This window comes from Lithobates pipiens, unplaced genomic scaffold, assembly GCF_037356315.1.
Source record: "Lithobates pipiens isolate NorthernLeopardFrog02 unplaced genomic scaffold, aLitPip1_a1.2 Scaffold_3, whole genome shotgun sequence".
Taxonomy (NCBI): Eukaryota; Metazoa; Chordata; class Amphibia; order Anura; family Ranidae; genus Lithobates; species Lithobates pipiens.
Genome location: NW_027507790.1, coordinates 190,232,180 through 190,258,448, shown reverse-complemented (window position 1 = coordinate 190,258,448; position 26,269 = coordinate 190,232,180). Strand labels below are relative to the sequence as shown.

The window sequence follows — 26,269 nt, the reverse complement described above, 5'->3', positions numbered from 1 at the left end:
TTATATGGACTGTAGTGCGTTTTTACAAAACTAAAAATGCACAAAAAAAAAAAAAAATGGAAAAGTGTGAACCAGGCCTTAGTCCAAACTGACCATCTTTACTTACATTTAATTTAGACTAGCAAGTTTAGCCCACCTGTTATGGGCAAAGACCCTAAAAAGGGGAATTAAATCTCATATACATCGCTGACAGGTAGGATTTTTTTTATTTATTTATTTTTTTAATACAAAAGAGACTCCATGGGGTTAATTTGCTATAGGCAAACAGACTGTACTCTTTGCAAGTGCAGTTGTTGCAGAGCTTAGTAAAGGAGAAGCTCTGCTGACTTCTATCATCCAATCGTGTGCGAGCAAAAATAGGATTTTTTTTGTACTTACCGTAAAATCCTTTTCTCTGTAATTCACCGATCGACACAGCTCCTCTCTTTAGCCATTGGATTGTTACGCCACCTTCAGGAGAGGACTAGGCATAACATGTAATGAAAAAACTCAGAACTTCTAGTTTGGCTCAAGGGGTGATCCCTTAGGTAACAACTCCCCAGCCTGCCATGCAGCTTCAGTATGTCAACAAGCAGTATAACGTAAGAAAAATATGAGGGGCGGGTGCTGTGTTAGCCGGTGAATTACAGTGAAAAGTATATTACGGCGAGTACAAAAAAAATCCTATTTTCTCTTATATTCAACGACTGACACAGCTCCTCTTTAGCCATTGGGAAGTCCCCAAGCAGTGCCAAAACGAGGGGTGGGAAAACAGCATAAATCTTCATCCACCATGACAAGTGGGAACTAGTATAAACTTCTCCCACAAGAACGACAGTGTGTGGAATAACCAAACTTTTGTACCCACACAAAAAAAAAAAAAAAAAAAAAAAAAAAAACAGGGTACTCCTCAACACTACTCGCAAACCACACCAGAACTGCGGTAACAAATGCAACAGTGCATTAAGTTAAAAGTACTGTGTTTTTTACCCAAAAACCAGGAAAAAAAAAAAAAATAGTATGTGCAATTGCAACTATACAGCCGCCTGCAAAACTTTGTGACCAAAACAGGCATCAGCCGATGCACTGACATCTACCTTGATGAACTTTGTAAAAGTGTGAACAGATGACCAAGTCGCCGCTTTACACACTTGAGTGACAGCCGCTTGATGTCGGAAGGCCCAAGACGTTCTGATTGCCCTTGTGGAGTGGGCCGTGATCGGAAAGGGGGGCACCTGCCCCTTCAAGGCATAGGCCTGTACTACAATCTGTCTGATCCACCTGGAAATGGTGGCCGATGAGACCGCCATGTCTTTTTCGGACAAGCCACCGAAACAAACAAAGGAGTCTGACTTCCAGAAGGGAGCCGTGGCAGACAGACACACCCTCAGGGCCCGAACCACGTCCAGGGAATGGAGGGCCACCTCCTTAGGATGTGTCTGCTTCGGACACAAAGATGGTAACACGTCTTCATTGATGTGAAACGCCAAAACCACCTTTGGCAGAAAAGTAGGTAGGGGACGCAACACCGCCTTATCCTTGTGGATAAGCAGATAGGGCGATTTGCAGGACAAGGCCGCCAGTTCCGAAACCCTCCTGCCCGATGTAATGGTCACTAGAAAGACCACTTTCTGGGAAAGTCAGAGGAATCTCTCTGATATTCTCAAATGGCGGTTTTTGAAGCGCCGCTAAAGAAGATTCAGATCCCACGGGGGTAACGGTGGACGCACCGGAGGAACTACATGTCGGACCCCCCTTGGGCAAAAGTGCTCACTAGAGAGTGAGATACCAGGGGTCGCTGAAAAAAAAGACAGCCAAAGCTGATATTTGTTCTTTAATGGTGCTCAAAGCCAATTTCTGGTCTACACCTTGCTGAAGAAACAGCAGGACCCTGGATATAGAAAAGGAGCGTGGATGCCATCCTTTTTTTCCTCATACATGGAGATGTAGGCCTTCCAGGTACGATGATGTCTCTTCCGAGAACAAGATTTCCGTGCTCTCAGCATAGTTGGGATCACCGAGTCCGGAAGACCCGGTTCCTCAACACCTGGCTCTCAATAGCTATGCCATTAAAACCAGCGATGGTAAAGCAGGATGGAGAATTGGACCTTGAGACAGAAGGTCTTCACGTAACGGCTGTCGCCAAGTGGCGTATGCCACCAGGTGCACTAGGTCTGCATACCAGGGACGCTGGGGCCAATCAGAATTACTGGAGTCCCCACGGCCTCCAGTCTGCGGAGCAGACGTGGTAACAGCTTCAGCGGAGGAAAAGCATAGATCAGCTGATACTGATCCCACGGAGCCACCAGCACGTCTGATGCGTCTGCCCCAGCATTTTAACCAAATCAGGCGCTCAGCACCACTTCTGACAGTGAAGCCCTGGATAACAGAGGGTATCCAGGGCCACACCACAAACATACTTAAGGCCTTGCACTAATTGGTCTTCTAGTTCCACGCAAACAGGAGAAGACTGTTGTCCCAATTCGTGGTGCAACAGTTTTGCCCACTCAGTGTCTGAGACACAAGTGCGGATTCCAGTACTGGTTGCATGGTTGACCCACAACCGTAAACAAGGAACGAGCTACTGCCTCGGCCTTCCTGTCTGTCTGTGGGGTCCTTAAATGCAGGTGTCCTCTCTACCAGGATCGTGGTTACATTGTTTAACCTGGATACTGGGGGGTCCACAACCGGAGGAGCCGACCATTTTTTGAGAAGGCGCTCCTCAAAAGGCTAATGCACTGCCATGCATTTGGGGACTGAAAAGGTCCATTGCGGTCGACTCCATTCCTTGTAAATGAACTTATCAAAACAAGTCAGAGCCGAGCATCCAGTATAAAAGGACATAAACACAGGGAAAATGGTCACAGAGCTACAGGAAAGCATGCTGCTCCTTGAGGCTGATCAAAAACATGCTCAGGCTTCAAGAAAATGTCCGCCGAGCTTCCAGTATAAATGACATAAACCCAGGGAAAATGTCCGCCGAGCTAAATGAAAGCATGCTGCCCCTTGCCCTCACCTAAGATGGCCGAACACTGTATACCATGAGGGACAGTGACAGAGAAATGGCGGTGAACAGCGCTGCATCGATCGACAGACACAGCCACCAGACACTCCCAAGGGAGACAATCACAAACATCAGGGCACAGCCAGACAGCGCAGACCCCCCCCCCCCCCCCCCGGAAAGCCTCTGCATCTGACACACACACCGCTCAGCTACATGCAGCATCCCCCACAGGAGGGAGGGAGATAGGGAGAGAAGAGAGGGAGGTGGGGGACCCCCCGAATCGACCTCCCAGGGAGAGCTGTACTTACCAGTCTTGCAGAGCTAGGAGACATTCCATCACAGACCCACTTGCCGATCAGTATGGGGTGGCTGTTGGCCCAGCGCACTGTGACGCAGACATCAGTAGCCCGATCATATGTGTGCCCCGGAGCATTAACGCTCACCGACCACCTCTGGAGCAGAGGTACGTCGTGGCTGACCCAGCGCGTAGCTCTGGTCTGCACATGCTTGGGTGACTACAAGGATAAGAGTATCCAGCCTGTCACCCAGCCGGCTGTTGATAGCAGATCACAGGATCTGTAGTCTTGCCCAAAAAGCAAAGCTTCTGCAGAAAAAAAAAAAAAAAAAAAAAAAACATGGACCGATGGGCCCGCAGGGTTCCTAGGTCCTTCTCCTTCACTAGGCAAAATAAAACTGAAGCTGCATGGCAGGCTGAGGGGTTGTTACCTAAGGGACTGCCCCTTGGGCGGAACTAGAAGTTCTGAGTTTTTTCATTACATGTTAACATATAATGCCTAGTCCTCTCCTAAAGGTGGTGTAACAACCCAATGGCTAAAGAGAGGAGCTGTGTCAGTCGGTGAATATAAGAGTAAAACGGAGTTTATTTTCCCTGCATGTATTCTTTATAGCAGGGGTTGACAAATTTGCTTGGAATCTAGGAGCCAGCTAAAAAAGTTAGGAGCCGGGTCCGTGACGGCGATCTGGACCTGTCCCTGGCCTGACATGGAGACGAGTGAGGGGAAGATAGCCCCCAGCCCCCCACCTGTCTCCAAGTCATTGCCCATAGCTCTTAGGAGGGACATTTTATTTATTTTATTTTTTTTCAAATGACAATTTTTTTTAAATTGTATAATAGTGTAAATATGAGATGTGAGGTCTCTCTGACCCCAGATCTCATATATAAGAGGACCTGTCATGCTTTTTTCTATTACAAGGGATTTTTACATTCCTTGTAATAGGAATAAAAAGTGACACTTTTTTTTTTAAAAGAACAGTGAAAAAAATTTAAATGAAAGTTAAAATAAGGAAAAAAAAAATGTTTTAAACGCACCCTGTCGCGCCAAGCTTGCGTGCAGAAGCGAACGCATATATGAAAGCGGTGTTCAAACCAAACATGGGGTATCGCTGCGATCAGTAGAGTGAGAGCAATAATTCTAGCCCCAGACCTCCTCTGTAACTTAAAACGTGCAACCTGTAGAATTTTTTAAATTTGCCTATGGAGATTTTAAAGGGTAAAAGTGTCGCCATTCCAGGAGCGGGCGCAATTTTGAAGCATGACATGTTGGGTATCGATTTACTCGGCGTAATATTCTTTCACAATATAAAAAAAAAAATGGGCTAATTTTACTGTTGTCTTTTTTTTTATTAAATAAATTATTTTTCCCCACAAAAGTGCACTTGTAAGTCCGCTGTGCAAATACGGTGTGACAGACAGTATTGCAACGACCACCATTTTATTCTCTAGGGTGTTAGAATAAAATTATATATATATATATATATAATGTTTAGGGGTTCTAAGTAAAGGGAAGGAGATGGCTGGCAGGCAGGGAAGCTCCATTAGCATTGCTGGTTGTCATTCCAATGCCCACCACAAGATGGCGCCAGATTCCAGAAGGAACCATAGGATCGCAGAAGGCCTCAAAGCCGCAGGCTCAATTACCGGCTGCCAGCGGCGCGGCCTGACGCGATCACGCCGGGGGAGACCACGGAGACAGGATACCCCCAGCTGTGCTGCCTCAGGCACCAGGTCGCTAATTCTAGTCGCAAATGCGACCTGGCGCCCCGGGTTTTGTCGAGCCCTGCTTTATAGGGTTGCACCGATGTTGGTGCTGATACTGAGTATTTTACTCATATTGGTGTCAGGAGTATAACAAAACCGATACCTTTGTTGTGCGATCTGAGCACATACAAAATGAATGGGCTCAAATCACACTGCAGAGAATCACATGCGATTTAAACAGGAATGAGAAACGGGAAGGCTGAGACTCCATCTCTAAATTGCAAGGCTAGCTTAAAAGAAGAGGGTTGGGACTTTGTGTAAAGCATATGGTTAAAAAGGTTACAAATATGTCTGGCGAATGAATTGTAATGGAATTAAAACCGCTATATCTAATACAATGTAAACAAAGAATTATTTTATATTGAATAAAATGTATTCCATATTGTAAAAAATATAAGCATGATAGCATAGTAACAATAGCATGTTACAATATGGAACACATTTTATTCAATATAAAAAAAAAATTGTTTACATTGTATTATTATATAGTGGTTTTGATATCATTGCAAGTCACTCGCCAGACATATTTGTAACCGTTTTATCAGCATGCTTCACACAAAGTCCCAAAGCTCTTTTCTTTTAAGCTAGTCTTAAACAGGAATACGGAGCAATTCCTACCTGAATCGCATGCAGTTTCTCACACTGCTCCGGTGTAAATCTAGGCTTGTCGTAGTGACTTCAGCCTGGGTTCACACAGTAACGATGTGAGTACTTGACCGACAGTATCAGTAATCATACTCTCCAATGGAAATCTGGTATCGGTGCAAGCCTAATTTTTTGCAAAGTGAATTTTTACTAAGCTCTGAAGCAATTGCACTTGCAAAGTGCACATTCTATTTGCCTTAATTACATCATCCCCTATTTGTCTCTTATGTCATAAACCCTGATCCCTGTCTGCCAGCGTTTCTGTACACGGAGCCTTGCATGCGCAACTCAGAGTACGTTTAGGACACGGCTCTGTGCTGTGACAGTGTGTTTTCTATAGGCATGCACAAGAGTGACATCACTGCAGCCTGGCCAACAAAGGGGCTAAAGAGTTGGAATCTGCAAAAAAGACAGAAGAAAAGGTCAGTTTTTCGTGACTGATCACTAGCCAGGCAAGTCTGCCATAATGCGTCAATATGCTGTATATACTAGCACATTAATGGCTAAAAGCTTCTGGGGCCCAAGTTAAATTGTTTGCGGAGGTTTAATTACCCAATTACAGACAAACCAAATTTAGATGATTTTGCAACTATTTGATACCCATCTGTATGTGTAGTTTAAAGGGAAAAAAAAAAAAAAAAAAAAAAAAAAAGAGCCTGCCTTTGCTGACCACACCCTCCCTCCCCCCACCTCAGTAAAATGTTAGCTGTCTGCCAATAGTTTAACTGCTTCCTGCCTGCCATATAGTGAAATGACAGACTCTCATTCTGGAAGGATATCATATGATGTCCTCCTATTCTCGCCTGCTGGAATGCGCAGCTTTCGGTGGTGTACTGTGCCATGCCGCATCACCAATCACAGTAAAGACATAGGCTCTTTTAGAGGTCGACCGATATATTGGCCGATATTTGGCATTTTAATTAATCGGCATAGACAGATTGTGCCGACTTACAAAAGACTTCTGTAATAGAAGTCAATGTAAGTTGCCTGAAGTTATCAGTGAAGGACTTTCCTCCTCTCTGGGCAGTCTGCCAAGAAAAGATCAAAGAGATACAATGTTTCTTCTTCAATGGACTGAACTCCCTTTGTAGGAGTTCTCAGCTTAACCATTTAACTACTTCCCACCCAGCCAATGTACATATATGGCTGGGTGGGAGCTCTCTACTTCTGAGAGGACGTTCCTGAACGTCCATCAGAAGTAGGGGGATCGCGTGTGCGTGTGCCCGTGACGCGATCCCGATGCTCCCATGTCACCCAGACACGGTGCATCTCGGATCGGCAGAAGGGCATTGTGATTGGCCCTCCTGATCACATGACGGCCATGTCCAATCATGGCCGTCATGTGATGTAAACAGCCGGTTGCTAGGCAATCGGCTCCTCCTCTCCTCACACGGAAGTCATCATTGAGGAGAGGAGAGCAGATCGCTGCAGCCGGCTGATGATCAGCGAGTATGAGCTGTTTTTTACAGCTTTTTACTCACTGATCACCAGTCTAGTGTAAAACACACAACACACCACACAGTATAAACACAATGTCCCCACATATGTCCCCAAAACACACATGTCCTCAAAACATACATGTCGCCAAATAATAAAAACATGACCCCCACATATGTCCCACTAAAACCACATGTCCCAATGATTATCTTTACACATGTCTGTGATCACCTGCACACATATGTACATGATCATTTGCGTACATATGTCCGTGATCACACCAATTATTATACACTTAACCACATTTTTTTTTACCAAAAACATGTAGCAGAATACATTTTGGCTTAAAATTTATGACAAAATTCGATTTTATTGGATTTCTTTTAAAATAGAAAGAAAAAAAAAAAAATATATATATATATATATATATATATATATATATATATATAGTTTTTTTTCCCCCAAATTTCCGCTCTTTTTTCGCATATATCACAAAAAATTAAAAACGGGGTTGTTAATAAATAACACCAAAATAAAGCTCTATTTGTGCAAACAAAATGATAACAAATCTAGGTACAGTGTAGCATGACCGCGCAATTGTCATTGAAATTGTGGGAACGCTGAAATCTGAAAATTGGGCTGGGAAGGAAGGGGGCCAAAGTGCCCTGTATTGTAGTGGTTAAAGACTAAATCTTTTCTGACACTTGTTGCTTACAAGTAAAAATCCTGTATTTTCTGCTAGAAAATCACTCAGAACCTCCAAAAATTATATATATATATATTTTTTTTAGCAGAGACCCTAGGGAATAAAATATGCAATATTTTATGTAACGCGGTATTTGCGCAGAGGTCTTTCAAACGCAATTTTTTTGGGAAAAAATTGACTGAAAAAAATAAAAACCTAACAGTAAAGTTAGCCCTTTTTTTTTGCGTCCAAAAGTTGTGTGTATTTAATATATAGTTTTTTGGTTTTTTTTTTCCATCTAAATTATACATAAAAGTGAACTGATTGGAGGTTTGTTTTGTTTAATAAATGTTTAAATGTAAGAAATTTTCTGCATCACTTATTACTGAAGGCTGCTTTCACACTGGAGCGGGCAGTCGTTGACGGTAAAACTCTGCTAGTTTTAGCGGCGCTATTCGGCTGCTAGTGAGGCACTTATAACCTAGCTAGTGGCTGAGGAAGGGGTTAAAGGCGATTGTGAAGCGCTGCTGCCTAATCGCATTGCATGCGCTTCGGCAGCAGTGCCCATTCATTTCAAAGGGCAGGAGCAGTTTACACCGCTCCAAAGATGCTGCTTGCAGGATTTTATTTTTTTAACATTCTGTCTCCTCCTCCAGCTAGTCCCACCCCCCCCACAGTTAAAGAGGAAGTAAACCCTTCCAAACAACTTGGACCTATAGGTAAGCCTAGATTAAGGCTTACCTGTAGGTCCAAGCAATATCTCCTAAACCTATATGGTTTAGGAGATATTTGCCCGAAAATGGGCACCGCTGTCTACGGCGCATGCGCCGTAGACAGCGGCGCGCAGGCGCACTAAATGCGGCAAATCCAAGAATGGATTTGCCTAATTTGTCGACTCCCGTGCGCATGCGCGGGAGTGACGTCATCGCGGCTTCGCCGTATGGCAGCGGCGGAGCTGCGAGACGTGACTCCCGTGCGCATGCGCGGGAGTGACGTCATCGCGGCTGCGCTGCTGTGATTCGTCGGAGCTGCAAGACGCCACCAGCAACATGGATGCGGCGGACTACAAGGGACAGCGGCGACTTCGCTGGCTCCTGTGTCAGGTAAGTGACACATAATGAGCTACTATGCGATGCATAGTAGTCCATTATGCTTTACCTTTGCAGGGAAAAAAAGAGGAAGTAAACCCATCAGGGTTTACTTCCTCTTTAAAAACACCTATCAGGGAAAACATTTAACCCCTTGATCGCCCCCTAGTGCTAACCCCTTCCCTGCCAGGGACATTTACACAGTAATCAGTGCATTTATAGCACTGATTGCTGTATAACCAGTTCCCGACCGATGCACGACGATGTACGTTGGCAGAATGGCACGGACAGGTGAATGGGCGTACAGGTACCCTTTAAATTTGCCTCTGTGCTATCACGAGCGCGTCGGCCGAGACCTCCATGAGTCGGGTTGCATGGACTCGATCACTGCGGGGATACCCGCGATCGTCTGATGGGGAGGAAGAACGGGGAGATGCTAATGTAAACAAGCATCTCCCCGTTCTGCCTAGTGACAGTGTCACTGATCTCTGCTTCCTGTGATTGGGAGCAGAGATCAGTGATGTGTCACATGTAGCCACACTCCCCACAGTTAGAAACACGTACCAGGGCACACTTAACCCTTACCCTGCCCCCTAGTGGTTAACCCCTTCACTGCTGGTGTAACTTACACAGGAATCAGTGCATTTGTATAGCACTGATTGCTGTATAAATGACAATGATACACAAAAAGCGTGTCAAAAATGTCTGACGTTTCCGCCATAATGTCGCAGTCACAATAAAAAACAAAAAAAACTAAATCACAGACCTCCACCATTACTAGAAAAAAAACAATATTTATAAAAATGCCATGAAACTATCCCCTATTTTGTAAAAGCTATAAATTTTGCGCAAACCAATAAACGCTTTTTGCGATTTTTACCAATAATATGTAGAATACATATCGGCCTAAACTGAGGTAAAAAAAAAAAAAAAAAAAAAATCTTCCAGGGCTGAAGTGGATTAACCACTTCGCACCGGTAGGATGTCCAGGAACGGCCTCGGCTTTCGGTGGTTATATCTGAATGATGCCTGAGGCCACAGTCATCATTCAGATAATCGGCATTTTCGCTTTATCGTTCTTATGGGCGGCGACGTCCCCCCTCCCGCTGCCCTCCGGTGCTTCTACCGACTCCCTGCTTCCATCGGTGAGTCGGTCACAGGATCCGCCAGCCCCCGGATGATACCACAGAGATATCCGGTGGACCAGATGGTCCCCAGAGTCTCTATGATCGTTCGGAGGCTGGGCGCGATGTTATGATGTCACACCCTGCCTCTGCATTCAAAATAACAGCGCCGATTTGGCTGGGAAGCCGTGATTTTTTTTTTTTTTTTTAGGCTTCCCAGTCTAGAGGTGAGATGTGGGGTCTTATTGACCCCATATCTCACTGTAAATAGGTCCGATCGTGCCATATTTCTATTACAAGGGATGTTTACATTCCTTGTAATAGGAATAAAAGTAATCAATTTTTTTGATTTTAAAGCGCCCCTGTCCCCATGAGCTCGTACGCAGAAGCGAACGCATACTAAGTCCCGCCCACATATGAAAACGATGTGCAAACCACACGTGAGGTATCGCCGCGAACGTTAGAGCGAGAGCAATAATTCTAGCACTAGACCTCTAATGCAAAACATGTAACAAGTAAAAAAGTAAAAAAATAATTAAAGCGTCGCCTATGGGGATTTTTAAATCCCAACGTTTGGCGCCAATCCATGAGCGCGTGCAATTTTGAAGCGCGACATGTCGGGTATCTATTTACTCGGCGTATCTTCATCTATCACATTATGCAAAAAATTGGGCTAACTTTACTGTTTTTTTTGTTTTTTTTTAAGCATGAAACTTTTTTTTCTGAAAAAAAGCGTTCGAAAAATTGCTTCGCAAATACCGTGCGAGATAAAAAGTTGCAACAACCGCCATTGTATTCTCTAGGGTCTTTGCTAAAAAAATATATATAATGTTTGGGGGTTCTATGTAATTTTCTAGCAAAAAAAAAAAAGATGAATTTTACATGTAGGAGAGAAATGTCAGAATTGGCCTGGATGGGAAGTGATTAATGTCAATGGTCCCAAAAAAAGTGTCTGATCTGTCCGCCGCAATGTTGCAGTCCCGAAAAAATAAATAAAAAAATAAATAAAAAAAAGGGCCATAAATCTATCCCCTATTTTGCAGACACTAACTTCTGCGCAAATCAATATAGACACTTATTCCGATTCGGGTTACCAAAAATATGTAGAATATACATTGGCCTAATCTGATGAATTCATTTTTTATTTGTTTTTTTTTTTTAATTTTCAGGATATTATAGGAAAAGTAAAAAAAAAAAAAAAAAAAAAAAAAAAAGTAAATGTATAGTATAAAGCTAAGTGTTCTAATTTACAGATTACGTGCAGTAATGCAAGTTTACAATATAAAATGTACAAAGTCAAACAAACATTGAGAGTCATCCTTTTTATTAAAAAATAAATCAATGTTATAAATCATTAAAAAAAAAAAAAAAAAAAAAAAAAAAAAAAAAAGGTGTATAATATTTGGGCTTTTACTTACTAAAAATGCAACATGGCAAAAAATTAATCCATTCTAATGGCAACAAATAGGGGAAGTGCAGAAGTTCAATATTTACATTAATTTTGTAAACTTGAGTATAAAAAGTAAAATTATATAAAATTCATATATAGTTTTACAACAAAAAAGGTATTAAAACTACTCACACACTTAATAAACATACCGAATAAAAAAAAAAAAAAAAAAAAAGAAGAGAAACAAGTCAGTGTGAAACTATGTATTGTGTCAAAATTCCTCCCAAGCTCTGTCTATTTCAGTGAATATCAAGAAAAATAATTAATTACAGGACTTACAGAAAAATAAAAATCTGAATGTGGTTTACCACATTTTGCCTATTTAGCCAATATGTTAGGTTTAAAATTAAATAATAAAAAAAATAAAAAATAAAGCCCAAAAACCATGTGAAAATGAGGTATCAAATATTTCTATGTTAGAAATGTATCAATTTATATCATGGAGTTAATTTACAAAAAAAAAAACAGGAGCGTGCAAAATCTGGTGCAGCTCTGCATAGAAACCAATAAGCTTCCAGGTTTGTCAAAGCTTCATTGAACAAAGTGGCGTTAGAAGCGGCGTGGCTACCAAGCAGGGCTGCACCAGGTTTTGCACTCTCCAGCTTTAGTAAATCAACCCCTAAGGTTTTAAGACTACACAAATTATATTTTACATTGCAAATAATAATCCTTATCTGCTTCCTGACCGCCTCATGCCGATATACTTCGGCAGAAGGGCACTTACAGGCAAAATCACGTACCTGTACATTGCCCTTTAAGAGGTGGCGGAGGCGTGCTAGGGAAGCTCCACGAGTTCGGACGCAGGTCCCGTGGACTCAATCGCCATGGGGATACCTGCAATCGCCTCAAGAATGGGGAGATTCCGATGTAAACAGCATCTCCCCATTCTGCCTAGCAACAAGAGACACTGATCTCTGCTCCCTGTGATTGGAGCAGAGATCAGTGATGTGCACAACACAGCCACACCCCCCACAGTTAGCAACACGCCCCTAGGACACACTTAACCCCTACGCTGCCACCTCTTGGCTAACCCCTTCATTGCCAGTATCATTTACACAGGAAGCAGTGCATTTGTATAGCACTGATTGCTGTATAAATGACAATGGTCCCAAAAATGTCCGATGTGTCTGCCATAATGTCACAGTCACGATAAAAAAAAAAAAAAAATGCCATAAAACTATCCCCTATGTAGTAGACGCTATAACTTTTGCGCAAATTTTACCAATCGCCTATTGCAATTTTTTTTTTTTTTACCAAAAATATGAAGAGTATGTATCGACCTAAACTGAGGAAAAAAAATGTTTTATATATTTTTGGGGGATATTATAGCAAAAAGTAAAAAATGCGTTTTCTTCAAAATTGAGGCTTTTTTTGTTTATAGTGCAAAAAATAAAAACCGCAGAGGTGATCAAATACCACCAAAATAAAGCTCTATTTGTGGGGGGGGAAAAAAGGGACGTCAATTTTGTTTGGGTACAGCGTCGCACGACCGCGCAATTGTCAGTTAAAACGACGCAGTGCCGAATCGCAAAAAGTGGTCTGGTCAGGAAGGGGGTAAATTTTTCCAGGGCTTTAGTGGTTAAACTGGCCACACACCTAATTACACAATTAATCCCTAGGATTTGCTTAAATTTATTTTATAACCAAGCAGGTGGACACTCACTAGCTGTCAACAAATCTAAAGTAATCCAAATTCTAAAAAAAGAAAAAAAAAAAGAAAAGGAATTGACCTGTAAAGCATTGCATCCATGACAACGTCACGGTCCTGAAGACTGTCTGTATCTGTCTGGCTATACCTAAAATATTTTTTGGGGAAATAGTATAATTGGTGGGTTTAAAGCCCCCCCACGCCCTTATTGATGAAAATACTTCTGTTTGTCCTCGATCCAGCAATCTAACCTGTGCAGCCCCTCATGAGCCGCACAGCCATGCTTCAGAAGTGCCCCCTGCCTTATTCATTACCATTTCTCCCAGCAAGCTCCTGCAGAGTACAGCCTTCCCCTTAGGAATCAATCTGGTAATGGCACGCATGAATTAAATGAATGAAAACGATATGGCTGGAATGGGGTTTGAAGCAAGGATCTGCAGCATTGTGCGAAGATCATTGGATTGAGAACAAAGCGTTTCTTTAACTGGGATTTTATCAAGGAGGTAGAGACATGCTATAAAGAGCACCTACAACCAAAACATTGTTTTAGTTTTGGACAGAGTGGGGAAGAAGGTTAGATCTCTGGTCATCGAAAAAAAAACCTCCATTGGTTAGATTCCTTCACTTTCTGTCTGGTAAAGGCTGTCCACAGGACAGGAAGGATATCCAACCACAGTAGTAAAAAGGCTTTAAAAGTAGTATGGATGGCCAAAGCTTTTTTGGCCATACTTCTTCTGGGTCACAGGGGTGCACTTCCTTGCGCTCTTTTGTGGCCCAGAATCAGCCAACTCCTCACTGTTAGCTGATGTTAGAGGCACTCCAGGCTCTGGAAGTATCCTGACAATGTCAGGGTCCACTTGGACCCCAATTGGCAGCTGGTTCAGCCTTTCAGTGTGTGGCTGAGATCCTGACCACTCCCACACCAGTGGAGGGGCAGCTGCAGCATCGGTCCCACACTATATTCCCACACTTTTCCTTTAAAATAGGGAAATGCTAGAACATCTGTCAGCTTTTTATTGTCCGTTTCCCTCTACTTCTGTCTGGTAAAATGGTAGTCATTAGAACAGAAAGTGAACGGAATTCTCTCTAATCAAGCCCTTGAGATCAGCAAAACCTCACAGGGGGTTTGAATTTATGTCCATTAAAAAACAAAAAAAAAAAAACGTCCTGAGCAAAGATACAATTTAATGAACGACTTGTACCAAAGGTACAGATGTCCTTTAATGTGTGATAGTGACTTAATCCCAATGTTGTCAATTCTCTCAAGAGGATAAAGTAGACTTAGGAGGTGATGTTAACAGGGTTTCTGCGAAGGATAAACAAATAAAAACGTAACAGGACTGAAGTGTATCTTTTCTACAGGCTCCATGCATGGTAGGTTGTGTGTGAAACCCTAGGCCCTTGGTCAAATCTCGTTGCTGCAGAGAAAGATCAGAGCTCAGACCAGTTGATGCATTTTTTCCAGCAGTAATCACCCAGCCTAGTAGCTTAGACAAATGGTTATTAACTTTGCAAAAAAAGTTAAGTTTCTACTTGTATTTTATTTTATTTTTTTAAATCAACCCCATCATTTGGGGCATTACAAACTAAAAATTGTTCCATGTTTCCGTACAGAAAAATCTATTTTACCAGAGAGCTTCAGTTCTGACCTAACCAAGGTGCCAATATGTTCACAATAACGCAAGTCACAGAAAATCCATATCTGGTTTATATCTCTTTGAATTGTGGCATTACAGCTCGGAAGAACTCTATCTCTTAGCAATCGGCTCAGTTTTCTCCAAACGTCTTCCAGGGTTCGAGTTCCACAGACCGATAGTAAAATAGTCCATCTTCCTCTGTGGAAAATATTCAAATTAAGTTTATCCAAGATGGCTTTTAGTTGTTCAGATGGTTGGATAATGGTGTCTCCACTCCTGGCTCTCTGAGTACATATACTCCAAGTCCTGAACTGTGCATTCCCACCAGAAACACGGTCATCCACAGCCTGAGGACAGCAGGCGATGTCTTCAGATGAAACAATTTGCTGGTTATTTTCTGCATAAACATTGGTTTTGAACTCCAACAGACCGGGCGTTGGATCACAGTATAAAAAGGTCTCCACACGGAAGGGGTCAAAAGGACTATGATCTGTCTTTGAACAGAAATCACTTGGCACAGGAGGACATCTTTGAGGCTTTAGAATAAAGCTGGTTATGTACTGTGGAAACCACGGTGCAAACTTTGGCAGGTGTCGGGCAGGAAATTCTTCCAGTGAGCCAGCACATAATTTATGTAATTTCTCTGGTGTAGTTTGTGATGGACGATAGTGCAATACAACTTCCATTTCCTAGACAGCAAAAACTTCAGCATCCCAAAACTCTTCCACCGGCCAGTAAATGCTAATTATGCAGGTTGTCAGGTTATGCAGGCACTGCTGTACTCAGGTCATGCGCTGGCTTAATCTGATCCACGTTATACTTCATTTTATAGCAGATTCTTTGGAAACAAAATACAGCTTCAATATTACTCTCCCCAGCCATTAAATTAGTTGAAGCAACATATCTGATCTTTATGCCGCAGGTTGCATTATTCACTTCACATCATTTTCCCAGTGACCATCTCATAGAAACGTAGAAGGATCGATTTGAATCTCCAACATTCTGAATTCCACATCATCCCACGTTATGTTGACCTAAAGTAGAAGTATTGTACATAACTGTTGGGATGATGAATATCTTAGTTGCATATTACTACGGTCAAGAACTTACTGCCAGAACTAAACACACAATTAGTCTAGGTTCACATCTGTGCGGGCGGTGCACAGGCACAGCAGCCCGTTCACTTAAATGGGCTGCTGTACCTGCGTTTCCTACAAGGAAAAAATGCCCTGACCTTTCTGTGAAAACTTGAGAGCTTTGGAACCACGCGAGTTGCATTTTATGCCATTTAGAATTATCGGCACCCTGCGCATCTGCTAAATAGCATGTTTTGGGTGCGGGAACACATGCAATTTACACGCATTTCCGCACCCACAATAGTGTGAACCTTAAGCCATCTTTCTTTTATGAAGTTTCGTGTCAATACAAATCATGTGCATATAATATTCTTATTAACAAAAAAAAAATCTTAAGCTCAAAATTTCAGAGAGAGAAAAAAAAAAAAGGTAGGAAGATGGAGCGATCACTTGTAAACAAACCGGCGTCATGACATGACGCCGGTTTCTCTCCCCCTCCCTGTACTGATCTGTGCAGTGGAGAGGAGAGGGCGGATGGAAGCAGCCAGCCAATGCAATACTCTGCCAGCCCAATACTCTGCCAGCCCAATACTCTCAAGGTTATCCAAAGGATTAATTAGCTAATCAAAAAAAAAAAAAAAATCGACTAAATCGAAAAAAATAAAATCGATAGATTAGTCGACAGACAAAATAATCGTTAGTTGCAGCTCTAGATTACAAACATTTAAAAAAAAAAAAAATATATATATATAAAAAATGTAATGAAATTAAAAAAGGATTACTCCACAGCTGAGAAAGGAGAGGACAGGTTAAAGGACAGACACAGGCCTCACCAGATATATTCTTGGGGAGACGTCTGTCTGCTTGGAAAAACCCCCACATGGAGATTAACTAGAAATTGTATATAACACAGAAGAAATATTGGCAATAGCATTTCCAAAAGAAGAAACTCAGCACAGCATGCAACGTAAGGGATCCCAATTTAGGGCTGCAACTAACGATTATTTTCATAATCGATTAATCGCCCGATTATTTTTTCGATTAATCGTATAAATTTTTTTTTTTTTAAACGGAAAAAGGGGACAAATACACACACACACACACACACACGTGTCCCCCCCAGTATAGATGACACATTCCTCCCCTCTCACATGGTGTCACTGCCCCACCTCCTCTCAATGCTCCCCTCCCCCCCTCCGGTGTCTCGGATTTTCTGACCCCTTCATGGTGACAGCGGCTCCTCCTCGGTGTGCCGGGGTGGTGACTCGGCCGACTCCTCCAAATGGAGCGAAGGGCACCCCGAAGCCGGGAGATGGATGCACGCATGTGCAGAGCACAACCTCCAATCACGGCAGCGCTGGAAAGCGGCCCGGCGAGGGCTTGCCGTGCCTGCGCTCTGTGGCGGGTCTATCGGAAGGCTGCTGGGTAGAGGGGGGAGGAGGAGCCGAAAGCAGCGTAGGCGCGTTGCTGGCGGGACATCAGCTGGGTGGAGAATGCGAGCAGGCGTAGCTGCGTGGTCATGAACGTGGTGCATGCGTAGGACACGGGAGGATACACAGGATTCTAACGGACTGGCAGGGGGGAAGGTGCAACGGATCAAAAAACTCACAGATTGGATCGTCCCTCGCATCAGAGTCACAGATCGGATACATTTTTGGATCATCAAAAATAATAACACTATCCCCGCCCCCCACAGCCACATTATTTAAATAAAAAGGTATAACACTATCTCCCCCCAATAAAATGCAGCTTATTACAAGCATAAAAACAGTCAGCATATCACTGATGATTTGCGCCAAGCTCACCACCGATCAAAGTTCCTCCAAACAGACCGCCGTGATGAGTTCCGGGATGCATATTGGCGCAAATCGTCAGTGATATGCTATGTTTTTATGCTTGTCATAAGCCTCATTTTATTGGGGGGGAGAGAGATAGTGTTGTACCTTTTATTTAAATCAACAATGTGGCTGTGCCGAGCAAGTGGAAAGGCTTAGATAGGATTAGATAATAACTAACTACTATCTAATAGATAGTAGTTAGTTATTAGGTTAGATTAGGTAATAAATGTAGTGGTACCTACATAAAAGAAGTTTTGAATGAGGGCAGGCAAGGCATCCAGCGTGACTCCTCCACAATTCCTTCACTTGGGCTGACACAGGCTGAACGCCGCGCTGGGGGTGACGTCAGCGCGCAGCTCGCCACCACCGGGTGTACCAAGATGGCCGCCAGCTCCGGAGCTAGGCCAAAGCCGCGGATCGCATGGTGCGGACCAACTAATCGATAATGAAAATCGTTGACAACGATTTTCATTATCGATAATATCGATTAATCGTTTCAGCCCTATCCCAATTATCTACAGCTGGAGACACACATTCTGATACAAAAATCACACCAGATGCAGTTCCGTGCTTTTTGTCCAAATTAAAAATGCATACACAGCGTTTTCCATGTATTTCAATGGCTCTAGTTCACACCATGCAGTCAGTTATTGGTCAGTTTCTGCACCGAAAACTGACTGCATGGTGTGAACTAGAGCCACTGGAATACATGGAAAACACTGTGCATGCATTTTATGCAGAAAAAAAAAAGCACATGGAACTGCATTAGGTATGAACTGGCCCCTAAAAGAACAAAATCACACAACACAGGAAGGGTTTAATTTCCCTTAAAGGCCAAGTTCACCTTTCTGAACATGTTACATCTGTACGGGTGTAACATTTAATACGTGCAGTATCCTCCCCCTCTCTGCGACAGTGGGCAGGGGATCCTATTTCTCCACCCGCTGTCACAATTTGAAAACAAAGTGCCCATGCACGGCTCCAGAATTCCGTGACTGAATGACCTACAACTACCATCTGAAATTTGCGGCTAACAGCTTGTAGTTCTCAATGAATTGCTAGGGCACGGATGAACACTCTCAAATGAGGATGAGCTCACGCGTGTTCGCAACCCACATGTGCAGAGCCCGTCAGGAAGTCGGCACTGCACGTTACAACAAGCTGGCATGTGGTGCAGTGCGTTGTGTGGCATTTGTATGCAGAGCACTGCAACTCAATGCAGTGCTATGGTGTGAACAATTGTTTTCTAGTTACCCTGCGGTTTATCTATGTCGATCCTCAATGCCCAACCTGTTATCCATTAGCACTTTTTTTTCCCTCAGGGGCTCCTGCAGACAAGGTCTCCCTATTGCTGTTATGCAGTCTCATGAAACGTGTCCCCAGTCTACAACTCCCTAATCATGATCACAGTCTGGCAGTCTCTCACCATCTCTTGCAACGCGCCCAGTGTCTCTAGCCATCTCAGGGATCCTGCAGTTTCTGATCATTTCTGGCCTTTTGATGATGTTAGGGGAGGTCACATTTAAGGCCCCCATATCATAAAAGTTAAAAATACTGATGTAGATCAACACAGCTCAGTGAATATGAGGTAAATAAGTCTTGCGTCATGATGGTACACTGGCAGCCCATGAAAAATGCAAATAATGTATATATACACACCTCACCGCACATGCACTACAACACACTGATAATGCTTGTGTATTGGTGTGCAATTGCATGTATTTTTATGCTCGTTGTATTTAGATGCATTGGCATGCATTTTATTGTTCATCTGTTAATGAGGATTTTCTTTACTACCTTTTATACCATTCCCAGCACCCTGAAATGCTCAAAGCAAAAAGAAATAAAAATTTTACTTAGAAGTATGGGAAGTTTTTTTTTTTTTTTTTTAAAAAGAATCATACTTACCGAGGTGGATGTGGCATAGGTTCGATGCTGCATTTTCCCCCCGCCGGCTCCAAGACCGAGAACCAAGCTATCAAACACCACTGATCCCTCGTCCATGAGCAGAGAGCTGGGCAGTCTGCTCTGCTCCCCACCCGCTCTCCATGCTCACTGTGAGGCTGAGCCGGGTGCCGATCCAGGGTGGTGGGCAGATCCTTAACGTACTGTGATGATCTTACCCCAGCCTGGACTTGCTCTGTGATGTCAGCTAAAAACAGGTTACAGGAATGTAGAACTGCACTCCTGTAATCCACAGGAGAAGTACAGCCAAACAAGCTTTGGCTGTACTACTCCTTTAACTTGTTGTCGCCTGCCCACTGTCAAATGACAGCAGGGTGGTGCAGCTCTTGTTCTGGGATGCCGTCATATGACAGCAGCCCAGAACAGCCACTCTCGAGTGACCGCGCCGTGTTACTAGAGTGTGAGGAGAGGAGAGCCGATCAGCAGCATCTCCTCACAGGGGGACAGCTAGGGATGTAATCAGGGCACTGATTACAATAAACAAATAAAGTGTGACAGTACAGTGCCAACCAGTGGCAGCAATCATGTCAAGACTTAAAATTGCCCATATAACTACAATGAAAAACACCCCACTGTCCTTTACTGTCCTAGTCTCCCCTACCTTTAAGGCTTCATGTATACGAGACATTTTAAAACCTCTCCTGAGAGATTTAACTTGACAGATAGTTACCGACGTTTAAAAACATCCATTGTGATGTGTTTACAAGTGTTTTTTATATTGAAGACAGTCAAAAAAGTTTCTCCATTAACCACTTGCCTACTGGGGACTTAAACACCCTTCCTGCCCAGACCAATTTTCAGCTTTCGGTGCTCTCACTTTGAATGACAATTACTCAGACATGCAACACTGTACCCAAATGAATTTTTTGTCCTTTTTTTACCACAAATAGAGCTTTCTTTTGGTGGTATTTGATCACCTCTGGGGTTTTTATTTTTTGCTCTATAAATGGAAAAAAAGACCGAAAATTTTGAAAAAAAAAAAACACGCATATTTCTTTGTTTCTGTGACAAAATTATGCAAATTATTAATTTTTCTTCATAAATTTTGGCCACAATTTATACTGCTACATGTCTTTGGTAAAAATAACCCAAATGAGTGGATATTATTTGGTCTTTGTGAAAGTTAGAGAGTCTACAAGCTGTGGTGCGAATCGCACAAAATTGATCACATCTGATGTACTGGTGGCCTATCTCGCTTCTTGTGACCCGAACAAGTCAGGAAAGTACAAATACCCCCCAAATGACCCCTTTTTGGAAAGTAGACATTCCAAGGTATTTAGTAAGAGGCAGGGTGAGCTTTTTGATGCTGTCATTTTTTTCCCACAATTCTTTGCAAAATTAAGATTTTTCATTTTTTTTCCACAAAATTGTCATTGTAATAGGTTATTTCTCTCACATGGCATGTGTATACTACAAATGACACCCCCAAAAAATTCTGCTACTCCTCCTGAGTATTACAATACCACGTGTGGGACTTTTTCACAGCCTGGCCACATAGAGAGACCCAACATGCTGGGAGCGCCATCAGGTGTTCTAGGAGCATAAATTACACATCTAACTTGTTGACTACCTATTACACTTTTGAAGGCCCTGGAGCACCAGGACAATGACACGTGCCACCGGTGACAGATGGCACTAATACGTGCCACCGGTGACAGATGGCACTAATACGTGCCACCGGTGACAGATGGCACTAATACGTGCCACCGGTGACAGATGGCACTAATACGTGCCACCGGTGACAGATGGCACTAATACGTGCCACCGGTGACAGATGGCACTTATACCTGGCACTGATGACGCGTGACACTGACATATGGCACTGACAGGTGGCATTGATGACACGTGACACTGACAACAGATGGCACGTGACACTGACAGGTGGCACTGATGACAAATGGCACAGACAGGTGGCACTGGGGACGAAAGCGCCCGCTCTATGGCCGTCATTCGGCTATAGGGCGGGTGGGAAGAGGTTAAAGATGCCTGTAAACAAAATGAGGCTAAACACAAGTTACCATGTTTACAAGCTGTTATGTACACAAGATAACAGAGAAGAGTTCAGGGGCAGCTGAAAAAAAACAAACAAACACCCAACTTCTCCTAAACGTCCATTTACCAGCAGCAGTGTATATGAAGCCTAAAAAAAAAAAATATATATATTTTTTTTTTTTTTTTGGACCTGGTAAAGCATTGCACCCCTGATCAGTAGATCACCTGGTGCCATCTCAGACTCCTGCAGACTGTCTGTGTAAGCTGTCCGCTCATACCTCTGATGCAGGCAGGCAGTTACTGAATGACAGAAGAACCAATATATACGACTAACTAGAGTGCTTAAAGAGGAGGTTCACACAAAAAAGGAACCTCCGCTTTTCAGAACCCTGCCCCCCTCTGGTGTCACATTTGGCATCTTTCGGGGGGGAGGGCTGTGCAGATACCTGTATAATACAGGTATTTGCACCCACTTCCGGTCATAGATATTTGCAGAATTTGCGAGTAGCTACGCCATTTCCTGTCATCGCCGCCCTCGCTGTATGCTGGGAAACACACGGATCCCAGAAACAGCAGGGACTATCCATATTGCGCAGTGCGGCTTGCGTATGTGCAGTAGGGAACCGGGAAGTGAAGCCACAAGGCTTCACTTCCTGATTCCCTTAACGAAGATGGCAGCAGCAGCACCCAAGAGCCGAGCGACAGATAGGCTTTAAAAGTCAGCAGCTGCAGTATTTGTAACTGCTGACTTAAAGAGTTTTTTTTTATTTATTTTTTTAACAGCGCCCTGGTAGCTCAGTAAGAACTACAAGCCGTCAGCCGCAAAGGCTGTTGCCACTTGTAACTCATTCATAGAGCTCTGTGTACCCACCAGTGTTCGTTTTAGTCTTACTAAAATGGCATTTTAGTTTTAGTCCCATTTTTTGTCTTCTGCAATTGTTTTAGTCGTATTTAGTCAACTAAATCTCCAGTACATTTTAGTCGACTGAAATCTCCAATACATTTTAGTAATTGCAATTTTGTTACAATAATAGTCTTGACTAAAATGGCTTTTAGTTTTAGTCATCTCAATTGTTTTAGTCGCCTTTTAGTCGACTAAATTAACACTAGTACCCACCCTGCTATGTTCTTTTTAAATTATGACAGCGTTTGCAGGGAGAAGAGCCACAGCAACTGTCAGAATTAGAAAGGGGATTAGGGAGAGGTTGCAGGAGTGGGAACAGGTTACATGTTCTCAAAGGTGGACTTATCCTTTAAACACTTACCGGACTCCTCTCACTGCTCCAGCGCTGTCCTGGCCGCAGCACGGCTCCCCTCACTTCCTGGTCTCACAGGAGACACAGAGCAGAGGAAGCCATAGGCGTCTACCACTGTAAAACTCCTGTAAAAAGGGAGCGAGGGGTGTGGCTTACCAGTGCTGTGTGGGTCCATAGATGCACACAGTCCACATTTAGAGTGAAATCACATGGATGCCCCCATAGAACCTGGCTTGCTAAGGAGGAACGAGGAGCAGACAGTGCTGGCAGGGGACTGCCAGAAAGGAAGGGATCGCTCTGTCTATTATCATTGCACAAAGCAGGAAAATACGTTTTTATTTTATAGCAAAAAATAAATAAAAAATGGTTTAGCGTCATTTTATGTAGTGTACCATGCAGTAACGTGCATGGTGCTGCATTTTATAGCGCTATGCCCTGCACATATACACAATGTGGCGCTGTGAACGTCTATTAACCCTTGCAGTGACTTATGTTTATCTGCTACAGAAGAAAGCAGGGCACTGAGCATGGTGTGGACTGGCATACATTACCACAACACACATTAATAGGCCCCAATCCTCTCACCAGGAGATGAGCAGGCCTGGCACCGTGCTGACCTCTGGAGAAGTACTCCAGACACCCAAATCCTGCACAGGGCTCTGCTGTGCCCCAGGAGGGAGGGGAGTGTGTCCCATTGGTGAGTAGTCAGATACAGGCTGAGGTGTCAGGAGCCAGGCTGTGAGGCATGCCAGTGCTGGGTACAGGGGACAAAGGCATGGCACTACTAGAACAACAGAGGAAGTGACAAAACCCCATAACCCTTCGGTACCTTTGAGTGCCAGCAGGTGTTCCTGCTTGGGCTGGTTCACGTCCATGGCGCCCTGATTTTCACAGTCCACACAGCAACCTCGACTCCTACAGGAAGCGAAAGGGACCAAATCGTGAGTCCGCGCATGCGCACAATAGGCCCGCCGCCGGGAGATCATGTGACAGGCCCCCTACAGGTCACAGGGTGGGGTATGACGGGTGCTTATCCTGAGGAACAGTGCGCACTGTCTAATAAAGCGTTACTATATGTCTGTAGAACTACGAGTCCCAGTGTGCACTGCCTACAAAAATGAGTATGTTTGTGGAACTACAACGCTCTCTATGTACTGTGTAATAAAGTATTATAAATGTCTGTGGAACTACAAGTCTCAGTGTGCACTGCCTAATAAAGTATTATAAATGGAGCATACTGAAAGGATTGCCCATAGACTTTAACAGGGAGTTGGATTTCCCATAGAGAATAACAGAAAAAAATGTAATGCCCATAAAGAATAATGGAAACAAAATATTAAAATTAATGACAGAATCTTTAGACATATCAAATAAATCTTTAGCAAACCTACGTTTAAATATTAGTGGCATGGTCTCTGGAACTACAAAGCTCACTATGCATCGTCTAATAAAGTATTACGAATGTCTCTGAAACTACAACGCTCACTATGCACCATTTAATAAAGTATTATAATCGTTTCTGGAACTACGAATGTCTCTGTAACTACAACACTCACTATGCACCGTCTAATAAAGTATTATGAATGTCTCTTTAACTACAACGCTCACTACGCACCGTCTAATAAAGTATTACGAATGTCACTGTAACTACAACACTCACTATGCACCGTCTAATAAAGTATTATGAATGTCTCTTTAACTACAACGCTCACAATGCACCATCTAATAAAGTATTACGAATGTCTCTGGAACTACAACACTCACTATGCACCGTCTAATAAAGTATTATGAATGTCTCTGGAACTACAACGCTCACTATGCACCGTCTAATAAAGTATTACGAATGTCTCTAGAACTACAACGCTCACTATGCACCGTCTAATAAAGTATTACGAATAGGGATGAGCCGAACACCCCCCGGTTCAGTTCGCACCAGAAATTTCTAACGGACCCCAAATTCGTACGAACTTTAGAACCCCATTGAAGTCTATGGGACTCGAACGTTCGAAATTAAAAGTGCTAATTTTAACGGCTAATATGCAAGATACTGTCCTAAAAAGGGTTTGGGGACCTGGCTCCTGCCCCAGGGGACATGGGTCAATGCCTAAAATGTTTTAAAAAATTGCGGGAGCACTGATTTTAATGACGAATAAAGTGAAAAAAAAAAAGTGAAATATTCCTTTAAATATGGTGCCTGGGGGTGTCTGTAGTATGCCTGTGAAGTGCCACGTGTTTCCCGTGTTTAGAACAGTCCCTGCACAAAATGACATTAAACGGAAATAACATTATTTAAAACTGCTTGCGGTTATAATGTTATATCTGGTTCCTGCAATATGGTTGAAAATCATTGAGAAAAAATGGCATGGGTAGCCCTCCCTGCCCATTACCAGCCCCTTTGGGTCTTGTACGCATATTAAGGGGAACCCCATACTCATATTAAAAAAAGGAAATGCGTGTGGCCCCCAGGCCCTATATACTCAGAACAGCAGTATACAGGCGGTGCAAACAAGACAGGGACTGTGTAGGTTTGTTGTGTTAAGTTGAATCTGTTTGTAATTTTCAACTGGTACATTTTTAAAGTGTAGCTCCAGTCAAAAAAACAATTTTTAAGCTTTTTGGAAAACATAGGGAAGGGTTATCACCCCTGTATAATTTGTTTTGTCGTCCATCTTTTTTCATCTCACTTGCAGTTGTCTCCTTCCGTTTGCAAGTAGGAGATGTTTGTAAGTTGAATGTTTGAAAGTAGGGGCCTGCCCTATATGCTCTGCAGAAATGGCGGAACAAGGTGTTGGTTTTGCCACAACATTGTAAGCCCTCAAAGTGACTCTTGGTGGGCGCTGGAGCGCCCTGCTGTGAACGATTATATCAAGAATTGTAATTACATGCCATTGTTGAACAGTGGTAGAAAAATTGACCTTTGGTGGTTGTGGTGCTGGTGCCACAACACTATAAGTCCTCACAGTTACTCTGGGTGGGCACAGGAACGGGCCCTCCTGTGAAATATTATATCAAGAATTGTAATTACATGTCCCTGTTAAACAGGGGCAGAAAAGTTGGGCCTTAGGCACTGGTGCTGGTGCCACGACACTGCAACCTCTCCCATATACTCTAGTTTTATTGCAGGAATTAGCCCTGCTGCAAAGCATTGCATCAAAAATTGTAATTAAACGCCCCTGTTAAACAGGGGCAGAAAAATTGGGCCTTAGGCACTGGTGCTGGTGCCACCACACTGCAACCTCTCCCATATACTCTTGTTTTATTGCAGGAATTAGCCCTGCTGCAAAGCATTGCATCAAAAATTGTAATCAAACGCCCCCTGTTAAACAGGGGCAGAACAATTGGGCCTTAGGCACTGGTGCTGGTGCCACCACACTGCAACCTCTCCC

At 43.2% G+C, this 26,269-nt stretch overlaps 1 protein-coding gene across 5 annotated transcripts in view; it reads right to left on the bottom strand.

The window, feature by feature from the left end:
• LOC143940856 (trafficking protein particle complex subunit 13) overlaps positions 1 to 23,866 on the bottom strand; it is an 81,071-nt gene extending 57,205 nt beyond the window's left edge. For 2 of the 5 annotated variants that reach the window (XM_077462639.1, XM_077462641.1), the window contains exons 1-2: positions 23,713 to 23,849; positions 14,749 to 15,790 (exon numbers count right to left, since the gene is read on the bottom strand). In XM_077462639.1, the coding sequence (XP_077318765.1) occupies positions 14,749 to 15,442 (694 nt within the window). In that variant the 5' untranslated portion in view covers positions 15,443 to 15,790; positions 23,713 to 23,849. Of the gene's footprint in view, positions 1 to 14,748; positions 15,791 to 23,712 lie in introns of all 5 variants that reach the window. The other 3 variants (XM_077462638.1, XM_077462640.1, XM_077462642.1) reach the window with 3 other exon arrangements.
• Positions 23,867 to 26,269: the final 2,403 nt, after the last annotated feature.